The sequence below is a fragment of the Echiichthys vipera genome, assembly GCF_963691815.1.
Source record: "Echiichthys vipera genome assembly, chromosome: 12".
NCBI classification, from domain to species: Eukaryota; Metazoa; Chordata; class Actinopteri; order Perciformes; family Trachinidae; genus Echiichthys; species Echiichthys vipera.
Genome location: NC_139837.1, coordinates 8,674,248 through 8,688,009, shown reverse-complemented (window position 1 = coordinate 8,688,009; position 13,762 = coordinate 8,674,248). Strand labels below are relative to the sequence as shown.

Here is a 13,762-nt window from a genome sequence, read left to right as displayed (position 1 = left end):
CATTTCAGAGAGAACACCGTGTGAAGGAAAAGCAGAGGAACCAAAACAAGATTATTCTGAAACCTTCTTTGATGCAGACTGAAGGAATAATAAGATAGCACAGCCACAAACAACCAAATGGTATCAGTGTCAGAAGGTTGTTAATCAACGAGGATTTTCTTTTTGATAGCAGGCGTGATTGAGTTGTGGAGAAGCGTGCTGACGACACTGCAGATGAAGTAAAACTAGCCCGCTGAAACACTCTCGAAATATCCTTTGATTATTCTCCCTGTAGGATCTGAGAATAACAGTGTGAGCAGGCTCTTAAAAGCTGTTTAAGTCGGACAGTTTCAGAACTTTTCACAAATGCAAGTGTCTCCCTGAGCTTGGGGCGATGCACTTTCATTTCCAGAATGTTGACTCAAACAGGAGCGGACTTGAGAAAATTACTGCAACAGCTTGTACTCATATATGTCAGACTCGCTTAGGCTAAAACATGTCGGCGGCCATGTTTCCCAACAGCTAAGTTCATGCTCTATAGCTGGAACCCAGAAGCGAAATGCACATGAACGAGGAAATGTAATATTTAAATGGACAGCTCAAAGGACATGAGCCTTTCAGCTCGATGGGGTTAATTAACCGCAAACTATTTTACAAAGCACACATTTTGACTTGTCATAGCAGATAAACATAAGTGATAAAAAATAATGCCTCCATTGCATTTAGTTGGATATGTGATGAGCTTTTTGTGTGTAAGGACAGAATTTTGTGTTTAAAGTAAAAAACGTTGCAAGTTTTACACACAAAAACTGGTAAATACACCCGTTTATGACAAGTCCAAATGGCTGCCATAAAAGAAAAGGTACCATTGTTCATTAATGTGCTATCGCGTAATGGCCTGCTGATTAACCGGGATTATCAGCATTGGCCAATGCCTGCAACAAACTACAGACACATCTTGTCAGTGCTCCCCTTGTGTCAGTTTCACCATTCTGTAGAGACAAACGTCAGCGGGTGCTGTGAAACAGTAAGAAACGAGCCAATGTTGCTCGATACCTGACAAAGTGGTAGGACTTAAATTCCTAGCTTTCAGCGCTCAATATATTTCATATGCTGCTCGTTTACTGTCTGTATAATTAGATCAACTCTGGTCTTTTAGTGAGAAAATGTGAATAAAGTTAGTTGGGATTGGATTTGAACGATAGCAAGCCTTCAACCATCTTTGCTGCAGGTTATAGCCTACAACTAAAGATTATCAAATTATATTATTTCTTATTATTTAATTCTACTTATCTGATGCAAAAAATACTACCCATCATATAGGCATATATCGGTCATAGGCCATCCTGCTCTCTAAATATCGGCATGGGCTATTAAAAATGCTGTATAAGTCAAACACTGCCGTGGCAGAGCCGATTTATAATGCCACAACAGTTTGAGTCATTAATTTCTTCTGAATCCCAGCTGTTTTTACTGGAACTACCACCAAAGTCTGCCCACAACATGAATTATCCTGTTAAGTCACTGCATACTAAATAGGCAAAGTTTTGAATGAAGTCATGTTTATGGAAAGAAATCAACTTTCATTATAATTTGATGAAGTTAAAGGTTTACCGACATATTCACACTAATGTAGCTTTAAGGGAAACGAATGGTTTCAAAATCAAATTTCCAATGTGTTAGACAATCATTGTGCTCAATTCAATTGTATTTATAGTGCCAAATCGTGACAAAAGTTATCTCAGGACACTTTCCAGAGGAGGTAAAGACACACTCTATGACTTATGATTTACATAGACCCAACAATTCCCCCGTAGAGTACGTTGGAAACGAAAACCTTCCCTATAATAGACAAGAACGTCGGACAGACCCAGCTCTGTGGAGGACGGACATCTGTCTGCACCGGTTGGGGAGGAAGAAAAGGAGAGAGAATAGACGAACAGATGGACAGAGAGAGACACACTTCCAGAGATGCAAGCAACCAAAGCGTAACAGTAACTATAATATCTATAGTAATGTGAATGTGACTCATATGTTATGGCAGTTAATACAGCAGAATAGTAGGAACACGCACAGCTAAGGTGACAGAAGATGACAATGATAATTATGGTGGCAAACATGATCAATGATGAGTAGCGGCAATAGCAGCCATGATACAGCAAGACATACCACTGATGGTGTTTTTATGGCTACAAATGTTATAGTTTATAAGACTAGTGAAAGTATATATGACTAATAGTTGCAGGACCACAGCAGCAGGCACCACCACGAACAGAAGAGACCTGCTCCAGAGCTTGAAAATGCATTGAGGCTCACAGACACCCAGATAATCCCAGTAATAAATGACATGTTTGGGATTGAGATCACTAATCTATCCAAGGACAAACTCTCCCACACAGAGCTACAGAAGAGTCATTTATTACTCCATTAGAAGAAATACAAAGATGGCAGAGAAACTGTGATCACATTAGTCCTCTGAAAATAGAAAGAATGAATGCTGCGAACACCAGGAAAATCCCCACGTCAAGAAAAATGGTGACTGTTGAGATAAGGGGAAACATCAGTTAACGTGCTTTGAGATAACCGGCATGTTTTAGTTCCTAGATTCACACTTTAAGGCTCCATTTGCTACACCGGGGCTATTGGAAACAAGAGACACAGAGTATTCCTCAAAGCAGGAACAACAAGCTCGGCACTTTGAACAACTTTGAGCACAATGTTGTTCTCATCCTAGGTTTCTACGTAGATGCTCTGCGGTTGCGTCACAATTCTCCTAGCAACCATGGCTGACGCAGTCAACTGGAAAACTGTGCTAATAATAGCAACACTCGAACAAGTTAGAGTGAGTCTACTGGACACGTCGCCCGGTCGACAAGACAGTGATGGTTGCCCTGGGACTGTGATTAGCAACTCAATAGGTTTGCATGAAGCAATAAATCAACTGATAATTATTATTATTATTATTATATTAATGTTAATTCTGCTTTTCTTGCTAAGAGTTTGATGGCAATATTAATACAATCTTTGCCATCAACTCTGTGTTCATTGAATATGAAGCTTCAGTCAGGAGAGGTTAGCTTAGCTCAGCCTACCTTAGAATAAATCTCTGAAACAGGGAAACAAAATCCACCTAACAGCACATTGAAAAATACACATTATATCAAGTTTATTTAATCCATACAGAATGTTTTTGAACAGATAATCAAGATATGTGTTAAATAGTGAGCTTTCATTAGTGATTTTTTCCAGTTTCCTCCTGCTTTCACTCTTTATGCTAAGCTAGCTGTCTCCTTGCTGTAGGTTCACAGATTTTCAGCTCATTCTGGCCAAGAAGGCTATTAAGTGTATTTCTTAAAATAACGAACTACTCCTTTAAATATGTCTGCTGTTAAACTCTGATTCTGTTGCAAAAGAACTGCCAGGGGATGGATTTGCGTTGCCTGAAACTTAAATTAAGAGCAATCTTTTTAGTTTCTATATCTAAAATACTTTTTGAGTTGCTGGTTGTTGAGGTTTTGAGACTTGTGGACCCAGTTTCCGGGAACCCTCCTCTGTTTCCAGTACTGCTGATTCTTTTCAGTCCATCTCTGGGGAATTCATATGACGTCTGACTAAGTTAGCAGAGGTTGAGAGAAAAGAAGCTAAGCATAGCGTATTAGTTGGGATTTGCCCTGAGCTCCACACACGACAGACAACAACTAGCCAGCCAGTAAAAACTCTGGGTGACACCAGCCAGAGGTCAAAACGGGTGACGGCTGATGTCAAGCCAGAATACTAAGCAAAACCAAATCTCATAAATATGTTCATATTTCCTTCGGATGATACAGTTTTCACTAATAAAGCGAACCACATTTGATATAAGACACATTCAAGTACTTCCATTTAATTTGAGGAACTGTTATTTAATCCAAAGAACAATGAGAGCCACAGTTAAACTGAGCTCTAGAAGTGGTGCCTCTGTTTGAGGCATGTGTGTGTGTGTGTGTGTGTGTGTGTGTGTGTGTGTGTGTGTGTGTGTGTGTGTGTGTGTGTGTGTGTGTGTGTGTGTGTGTGTGTGTGTGTGTGTGTGTGTGTGTGTGTGTGTGTGTGTGTGTGTGTGTGTGTGTGTGTGTGTGTGTCAGAGGAGCTGGGTGTCTGTGTCTGGAAAGTCCAGTCCTTGATGCGTTCAAGTCCAGCCTAAATTTGATTAAGGAAATGAGCACGACCGTTGTCCTCCATGCGGCGGGTGAGGATCTCGCAGCCGGTCTCCGTCACCAGCAGGGTGTGTTCGAACTGAGCCGAGCGCTTCCCGTCTCTGGTCACCGCCGTCCAGCCGTCGGGCCACGTCTCGTCTTGCCAGCCACCTGAGACGTGACATGCAAAAACATGCGGCTTTGTCTTACACAGCATCAATTAATCAGAGTTGTAGAAACAAACACTTTGAGTCTGGTACTCGCTCACTAGATACCCGAGTATATAGAGTGAATTTTAATATTTGTAATAACCCGTTTCAAACATGACTGGGTCTGCTTTATCACACTTCTACGTTTGGGTGAAAATGAGACCACGGTTTCAACAGCCAATGTAGTATTTGTCTGCTTTATTGCAACATTTGTCTTGTTTAATCACAACAACTTTTGTTTGAGGCAATTATGTCAATTATATCTATTATTATTAATATTTCTGTAATTGTTGTTGTTATCCGTATTCATGCATAGACAGCTCCACTCACCTTCACATATCATGGGCTCAATGGTAAACACGTGGCCAGGCTTCATAACGCCAACTGCTTTGTTTTCTGGTGAGATGAATGAATATAGAGATCACTTTGTTGTAGGAGAAATTCAATAGTAACTTCCCATGCTTCATAAAAATGTATGATGGCGGGTGTGTGACTCACTGGCATAATGTGGCACATTGGGAGCAGTGTGGAAAAGTCTATGGATGCCGTGGCCACAGTAGCTCCGCACCACAGAGAAGCCGTTGGCCTGAGCGTGCTTCTGAATGATATTTCCTAATTCTCTGTAGCGTATTCCAGGCTTCACTGTAGAAAAAATTAAATAAAAAATGAAGAAGCATGAGGTTTACAGGCTTTGGAAACATTAACCGTAGGAATTCAGAGTTTTTAAAAAAATCTCATAATGATGCATATCCAAAAAGGAAGCCTTTATGATAAATACCCACGATTGCATTCGTTTTAGCTTAAAAATAAAGATTCAAAGTTCATTCTTGACATTGGAAACAGGTCAGAAACAGAAAAATATTGTTTCCAAGGTCAAGAATGAACTTTCACTCTCAGCTTGCAATGAAATGTCAGTGCTCTCTGGTGGACAAACTATGTAATGAAAACACACCTTCTTAAATGAATCTTCTGCATTTCATCATCAGTAAAATGAAGGAAAGTCAAGATGGAATTCCTACCAGAGTCGATGGCTTGCATAAGGCATTCATATGTGGTGTGAACCAGCTTCTTTGCTTCATCGTCCACCTCGCCGATATAGAAGGTTTCATTGAGGTCACCATGGAAACCGTTGTGGTAGACGGTGATGTCCACTGCATGAGAGTGAGATGGTGAATGTGACAGAGCCATTGTGTTACACAACAAACTAGATTCTAACTAGATTTAACACAAAGAAGGCAGTGTTTTGAATAACCTGAACTATAATAGTATGATTGTGTCAACGTGGATAAAACATCAACCTATTTGCAAGGCCAAACTAAATTGTCTTGTTTTGAAAATTGCTGATGGAAATGGAAATACGAGTGGGCAAACTGGGACTTTTCCCACTTAACGAGAAATATAGAGAGCAGCGGATCGGACGAGCAAATCCCCACTGTTGCAGGTTAATGAAACAATTTATCTTGTCGGACAACCCAGCGAGAGGTGAGTCGTTGGAAAGTGCTCCATCAGACGCTCTGAGGGGAGTGGTGGATGGAAGATACCATCTTAGCAGAAATATTCATAAAGACTCTAAAATTGGCCAAACTCCCGCTGACAGCACTTCAGGATGCTGGTACAACCATTTGTCAAGGATGAGGAATCGTTTTACCCCCTCAACTCCCTTAAATTTACCATTTCCCACCCAAACTTAGCTGAGCTGTCTCTAGGACTTTGTTTGAAACTGAAAATATGACAATAGTGAGAATATTTGGGTGTTAGCTTTGTTATTTAGGGGTTTACATATAAAGATTTATGAAATGGTGACAAAATGTGGTACTCTTACTTTAAACTAATTTAATTCTAACAATCAAAAATATATAGTTTAGAGTACAGCGATCACAGATATGATATGAACCATTAGAAGCTGGTGCTAGGGTCCCAAAATCATGTAATATGTAGTAGAATGAGCATACCGTTGAGGATATCTCCTTCTTCTAATGGTCTTCTATCAGGGATGCCATGGCAGATGACTTCATTGACAGACGTGCAGCAGGATTTGGGGAAGTTGTAGTAGTTGAGAGGGGAGGGGTAGCAGTTCCTTGCTATGCAAGCCTGTATAGACAAAGCATGATGATTATAGAAAGAGTAAGGGTTAACGTGTAATGAAGATAAGTGACGCTTACCTTACAGCATAAAGCCGCTGGTAAGGTCTGTATGTGTACAGTGATTCAACATCACAATGGACATGAAATCATAGTGTTTGTGTGAAGGCTACTTTGAGTAAGAGAGGACGCAGCATCCTAGCCTTTATAACTTGTGTATGTGTATATATACATACCAGATGCACAGCATGGTCGATTTCTTCTGTTGTAGCACCCACTTTCACCATCACAGCTGCAATGTCCAGGACTTCTCGTGCCAGCTGCAAATTACATACATGTCAAAACCAAAATGCATTAAATAGAAGACAAATGCATACAATGGCAATGTGATGAAAACGACAGTCTGTTCTGTTACCTCGCACACTACTCTCATGCCCTCGATGTCCTCAGGACAAAGGATCTTGATCTGTGATGTCCCCTTCAGAAACTGCTCAGACTCAGATATCCCTGTGTGAAGGAAACAAGGACAGACAACTGGCATCAGTCATATGCCAATACTCAGTGGTGCTGATGAGCTCACTCAAACTGGAGCTTGCAAAGCAGCTGTTGTAAGTCCATCAACTTTGAAACGCAGCATCCACTTGACCACCATAGCCAAATATACATACTCCCTAACTGGATTGGGTTTTTACATCATAAGTGACGTTTGAAAATGAGTCATTTTGTAGTAAGAAGGCACAAGCGTCAGCATCTTGTAATTTTGCAGTCAAACGTCACTCTTAGTAAGGGTATAAAATGTGGATGATTATATGAAGCCATTGTATCCACCCTTATTATTAACTTTACCTTCTGTGGTGTCTGACTCCTGGCAGCTTCAACAGAGTAGGTGATTAATACAATTCCAAACAATGAGTACATAGATTTTTTTTCAAATTCAAATGCACATTTATAGCCCGAACCTGCTCTCAGTGTCAATGTAAGCCACATCTACTCTCAGCATAAGCCACGTCTGAAGCCCCTTTCACACAGTCTGTTCAAGGCTGCACCTTTATTTTACCCGAAGTTTGTGTGAAAGGTACAGAGACGGAACGGGTGTACAGATCTGTTGCACCTCTGAGCCGGCAGCCAAGCTAGTCCCAGAGCCGCAACAGCGTCGAACTGACGTCTGTGTGAATGGGAAAGCTGAAGGAGGGAACGACACGCAGTAATCAACCCACAGGGAGGTAAAAAAGTGACAGAGCAATGTTCTCAGTAGCATACGTTATTCATAAATTACAGAAACCCTGTTGCAATAGTCCACCTTCTCTTTCCCTCTCTCTATGTGAATGAAAAAAACCTAGTGTTGTGGTGTTCTGTCACTTTGGCGCTTTTGTAGGATCTCTATGTGAAAGGGGCTTACGACTGGTTTACTAACAATACTTAAATTATCATATTCAGCCAAGTGCTTGGTTCTGTTGATATCACTAGCAAAATTCAATGTGCGATCTTTTTAACGACAAAGATTTGAACATAAAAAGTAATGGTAATGCAATGGTTTATAAATTAAAACGTTTTGTTATGACATTCTTTCAACTTAAATCAATCATTTCTAACCAGCGTAAAAGCATCTTGCAGAGGTATGGTACTAGGGACAACTAGCTGCTCCTGCACACAATAAGCTATAGCATCAGCACTGACACTATTGACTCGGGGGAAAACTGCGGGCCTATTACCACTTTATGGAGAGGAATAGAAGCACAGCTGTCAGTGCAGTAAGCTTGCCAACACAAGACTAGCTGCAATTTAAATATAGATTAAACAAGATCATATCATAATCCCTGGGCAAGAAAAGTACATTAGGACAGTATTTTAATACATTTTGTTCAAAGCAATGGAATCATCGACAATTCACTGATTTATAATTTATCAACTCAACAAGATGATTGCTGGATGAACATGAACAGTTGCCTAGCAACACAGGCTTTAGACAGGTATGTGTACACGTCAAACACAGCCCTCCTTGTGACCTGCAGAGCCGACAGTGTGAGCGCAACAATTAGACTTACTCATGCTTTGATACGGCTGCTCAGAAAAGAAGAAAGGTATGAAAGGATCAGAGTGTATGAGTTATAATTATTATTCATAATGGTTACTTATAGGTCAATTAGAGATAATAATCACATTTTTTTATGCTATTAAAAAACAATTCCAGATTTGACGTCAGCTCAATAACAATGCCGCGTTACAAAACACTAGCCTGCAACAATTGTGCTTCAGACCCTGAAAAGGCATCACAAGAGAATGAAAGGAGACTGTAACCATGACAACCTGAGTATAGATCCATGCAGTCAGATGACAAGGATGCAGAGGTTGCCATGGTTGCACACGAATGAATGACTTGCCCAGATAAATGGACGTAAATAAGCCAGGTTACGTTATAGGTCTGATAATTAACACATACAGGGAAAACTGGTTGTAAAAAACATAGTGTGGCAGCAGACCTGCTTTTTCCCTGCAATAAAGCTGAAGCCATTGGTGGGAAGAGATATGAGAGAGAGGGAGGTTATTGGGCTGTTTAACAAAGCAACATTGATTTCAGGTTAAGGTTTAAAATGTCATCCTAGAAAGAGACGCCAACAGGAGAAAGGTGCTAACATGAAATTGAATGATTCTTAAGTATAAAATACTAAAAGAGGACCTGCATAAAATCACAATAAACAAGGTGCAAATAACGCCACAGGAATACTTTTATTAAAAGCCCCATCAATATTTTTCATTTTGCAAGGGCACAGTCTAGCCTGAGAGTGTTTTCTCTCATGTCCTACTATAGTAAGACTGAATCATCCAGTGAAATGATACTACTACCAATCCTACTGAGAATACACATCTCATTCTGCATACAGCTGTCAGCCACCTGCTCAGAACACATAAAAGGTCCAAATGTCTGAACTCATTTGCAAACAGCTGGTGACAACCACAGATTGTGGTGTGTGGTTTTATAGATTGTGTTTCACCGTTTCCTTTGTAAAGGAAAACTGTGATAAAACGTTTTGTATGACGTATGATAAAATGGACCATGGCATAAACTAGTGACAAAGCAGAGCAGAATACTTATTAGCTAGCTAGTACTCTCAATTGCTAAAAACCTAACAAGTACAAGAGGTGATCTTGTCTTTAGCACCCCTGCAGGGGTGCAGAGGCTCGGGCTATCATGTTTGTACAGATTTATTTAGCCTACGGCACAAGGCATATCAGCTTATCTGTGTGTTCATGCAAACAGTTAAAACACATGCATGGTTGACTGTTTTGTCTGCTATTGTTAACACAGTGAGACATGCTTTCAACAGCCTACAACTCAGAATGTGCACTCACATGTTATCAAATCTACACCATCCATAGCTAACGGCTATGTTGAAGTCATGGTTTGAATGTGCATTAGGGCACAGGCAGCAGGTTTGGGTGAAAAAACTTGATTGACATATAAATCACTTTTGTTATCTGCTATGATTCTGAATCGATTCCCAAATGACAAGAATGAATTTTTGGAAAACCTAAATTAATAACGGTGTAGTGATGGAAAGAAATGCAGAACTCAATCGCAATGACACAGTGCAGCACCCAGTTGGTCACATTTCGGATTAAATGACTTAATTATTAGCTTTGCAAGACAAAGGTGAAGCATTCTTTGAGTACTTTGCGCCCCATCCCGTACAGGCTAATGTTAGCAAAGCACCAAACTCCAGCAATAACAAAACAAATGAGACCGGCTGACCAACACACACATGGCCTCACTTTTACAAAAACGTTAACCAACTCTGGTAGGTCAAAGAAATTACCTTGGTCCATAGTCAGTTTGCTCCAAAAGCCCTGCTCCCACGCTGCATTTTGGATAGCAATGGCTTTCCCTGGTACTAACACTGAAATGTGAATGTACTGGGGCAACTTTGGCAATAGTTTTAAACTCAGATATTTGCATTTTTACATGATAAAGTGTTTCTCGTGATGCCAGGATGTCACGGCTATGCTTCAAGGCTATGCTTCCAAACAATACGTCATACACAACATATTTGATGTTGGTCCTATATTGCTGAAATAAATAAATGAATAATTACATTTTACCAGGTCAAAAAATGTGAATTTCAAAGAATAAAAGAATAAATCAAAGCTTCCCCAATGAGCGATGAGCCAAAGCGATCAGCTGTAAACGTATTTCCGTGATAAAGCAACATAGCTACCTCTGGGATGATCGGCATAGTCAGGTCTTTGGATGTCACCGGGCACGTGCCTCATGGGAGTCTATACCAGGGGCCAAGAGGAGGACAGAAACGTTAGGATATATAGGACAATAGTTGATGCGAGCCACAACTTTTAATATCTGTCTTCTGATCTTTTGAGGAAGTAATTTGGTAGTGACAAAATTGTTTTGACACATTCAAAACTAATATATCCTAAAACGTATCAGTGAATGACACAGCTGCACAGCAACAGCCATTGTTAACCAACTAGACCAGACTAAGCCTACTTACCAGTGGGTAGTAAGGGTGTAGTTTCCCTGTATAGCGGTAGCCCGGCCATGGATCTGTATTGATGTCCGTCTCCACACAGTTCTTAGATTCATTCTGGTTCTTGTCCTCCTCTGACAAAACACAGCACAAGGTATCTGAAGCATCTGACACCACTGTGTTAGATCACAGTCAAGGGCTATCATCCATTCTTGACTTTCATAACAAGAGCAAATTGAACCCCATGTGTAGATTCCCTTGTTATTTTCTAAAACTTGAATTTGTCTATAATTATTATTTACCAAAACCGCATGTAGATTATTCATATAGCTACTGTGAAATGAGTTCACCATAGAGGTTACAGAGTTATAGAACTGACAATGATCCGTAATACTTACTTGCTTTTTTGTGCAGCAACTTGTGAGATACCCAGCTCCCCTTGAAACATTCCTGGAAATGAAAACAGACAGGAACAATAAAATGACAACTAAAACTGGCATGATCATATACAACGCAGTCTCTTGAACTCTGCACTTAAGATATCTGAATAAAAATTAGTTCTATGGGTACAGATGAGTCCCCCCTTTACAGACATGCCCGCTTTATGATAATCCAGACAGTTTGGTACAAAAACCATGCTGTTTTTTGCAAGCAGTACAATTGTGTTTTTTTTTTTGCCTATTCTAAAATGGAGTATTATAATATATCTGCACAGGGGGGTCCCTAAACAGTCTTGAAATTGAGACACTTGTGGATTCAATGAGCCCAACTGTTTTCATGTGTGATAATGTTAGTCCCCAAAGTAGCCAATTCATTGGAGCAGGACCATTTTTTTTTATCTTGAGCCGACTGTATAAAATGAGCTTGTGACCTCTAGGATAATCACAGCCTTGTGAAAATCTACAACAACAAACTAGAGACCTGGGGCAATCAGAGGATGGATGGCACTCCTAGATATATTGACAAATAAGGGGGTTTCTAAGCAGTTGCATCCATTTTTTTTAAATACCAAATCACATCATGGATTTTCCTATGGTGTTCCTGAAGGTCTTGGTGTCTTAATGTGGTACTTTGGACAGATGTTTGACCTATTTTGTTAGTTCTCGAGTGGCAGACAGTTACATTCGGCACCAAATCTGTGTTACAAATGGTATCAACCCAAAAATGACTTATATGATTGGGAATCATGAACTCCCATCATAATGCTCTAAGCCCTTATACGCTCTAAACTTTCAACATTGAATAGGCGCATATCCAAAGCACAATGTCTATTACAGATGTATGTCTATATTAGCCTACCGCTTCTATGTGACACCTGTTTACCTGCTATCACCATGGCTAACTTCAATGATGTTTGTGTCTCTTCAACATTGAATAGATGCATATCCAAAGCACAATGTCTATTACAGATGTATGTTGAGAACTGGACACACAGGGCTGGGCTTAATCTCTACTTAATCTTCAGGTTTCCAGCTTTCAGATTCTATATTAGCCTACCACTTCTATGTGACACCTGTTAACCTGCTATCACTCTACAATTGCTAACTTCAATGTTTGTGTCTCTATGGGACAGTTAACAGCAGAGAGACAGAGGTAGAGAGAGAGAGAAAGAGAGAGAGGGGAATATAGAAAGCAGGGTCAGGTTGCACATCCAGAAATGCAATCACAGCAGAGATCTCTAGGGTCAAATACCATGGCACCATAAGATAATTTAAACTGCCACCCAACCTAACTATTAATAAAGCTTTTGACTCTGAAAACTGCAGAGCTCTTCTCTCGAGAGAGAGACTACTGTCGTTTAATGTTTTATTGGCAGGGACATTTTTACAATGTAGTGTCTGAAAAGCCCCAAAGCCGCATCTGTAAACATTATCAACAGGTCAGCAACTCTCACATGATCCCCAAGACTTGTCACAAGCCCTTATAGTGAAAGACAACTGGAGTGACAGTGGGTCTGACACTACTAAAAGTTGTCATAGTGCTCAAGGAGGTCCTGCTCAGCTGAACATGGAGAGTAGCTTCTGCTTTAGCAAAGTTTATTGTGCATAAGAAATCCATCTTTAAAGTGGCACATTTGAGAGTGGGGTTCTGTCTGCTAGGAGATAAAGTACCACCAGGGTCGTGACACCAAATGCTCTGTCATGCAACATCAACTCTGTGGCACTTCACAGCTCATCATTACCTGCAGCCTAATGCATTACTAGCATACCTGATTCATACGCACTATACATTCATTCATGCAGTTTTACATTGTCAGTATAGAAACTCCACACTAAATGCTTTTGGGTTTGAGCAGGGACAATACATCACTTACTTTAGCTCACCAGCAAACCGTTAGCTAGCTATCGTTACACCTCGACCTCCAGTTAACGTTACGAATATAGCTCCAGTTACTATCACTGAATGCATTGTTCATCCTGTGCGGTCTGTATAGCATAACACAGCCACAGGGAATCACCCTGACGTTAACCAGGTGTTATTAGTGGTTTATAAGACACCTAACGTTACACATGTCTAACGAGCTAGCTTGACAGTTAGCAGCCTCGTGATGAGACAAGAGGGCCCAGGTGTGTTGCTACAGCCGACGTTTGAACATGGACAAGCCGAAAAAAAGAAGCAGTACCTGCGAGCAGAAATAGGAGCCTTGAATACCAAGCTTGATACATGTGGGACACTGGAGTTTGGCGTCTTTGCTGCAGCCCTCTGTCTCACACTCCCTTCTAGCCTCGGTGCTCGCCATGCCTTCGTCTGCAGGAGGGGTGGAGTCGCAGAGAAGCAGCCGAGCCAGAGAGAGGCGCACTGCGCATGTCCGCAGCAGGGCGCGTCACGTGTGCACAGCT

At 40.7% G+C, this 13,762-nt stretch overlaps 1 protein-coding gene across 1 annotated transcript; it reads right to left on the bottom strand.

Annotated features, from left to right (window-relative positions):
- Nucleotides 1–2,381: 2,381 nt before the first annotated feature.
- On the bottom strand, nt 2,382–13,683 carry metap1 (methionyl aminopeptidase 1). The gene is made up of 11 exons (XM_083924674.1): nt 13,546–13,683; nt 11,321–11,372; nt 10,947–11,056; nt 10,656–10,716; nt 6,857–6,948; nt 6,678–6,761; nt 6,313–6,451; nt 5,380–5,511; nt 4,859–5,002; nt 4,691–4,756; nt 2,382–4,322 (listed from the first exon to the last, which is right to left on the bottom strand). The coding sequence occupies exons 1-11, from the start codon at nt 13,660–13,662 to the stop codon at nt 4,156–4,158; spliced, it is 1,164 nt and encodes a 387-aa protein (XP_083780800.1). The 5' UTR covers nt 13,663–13,683; the 3' UTR covers nt 2,382–4,155.
- Nucleotides 13,684–13,762: the final 79 nt, after the last annotated feature.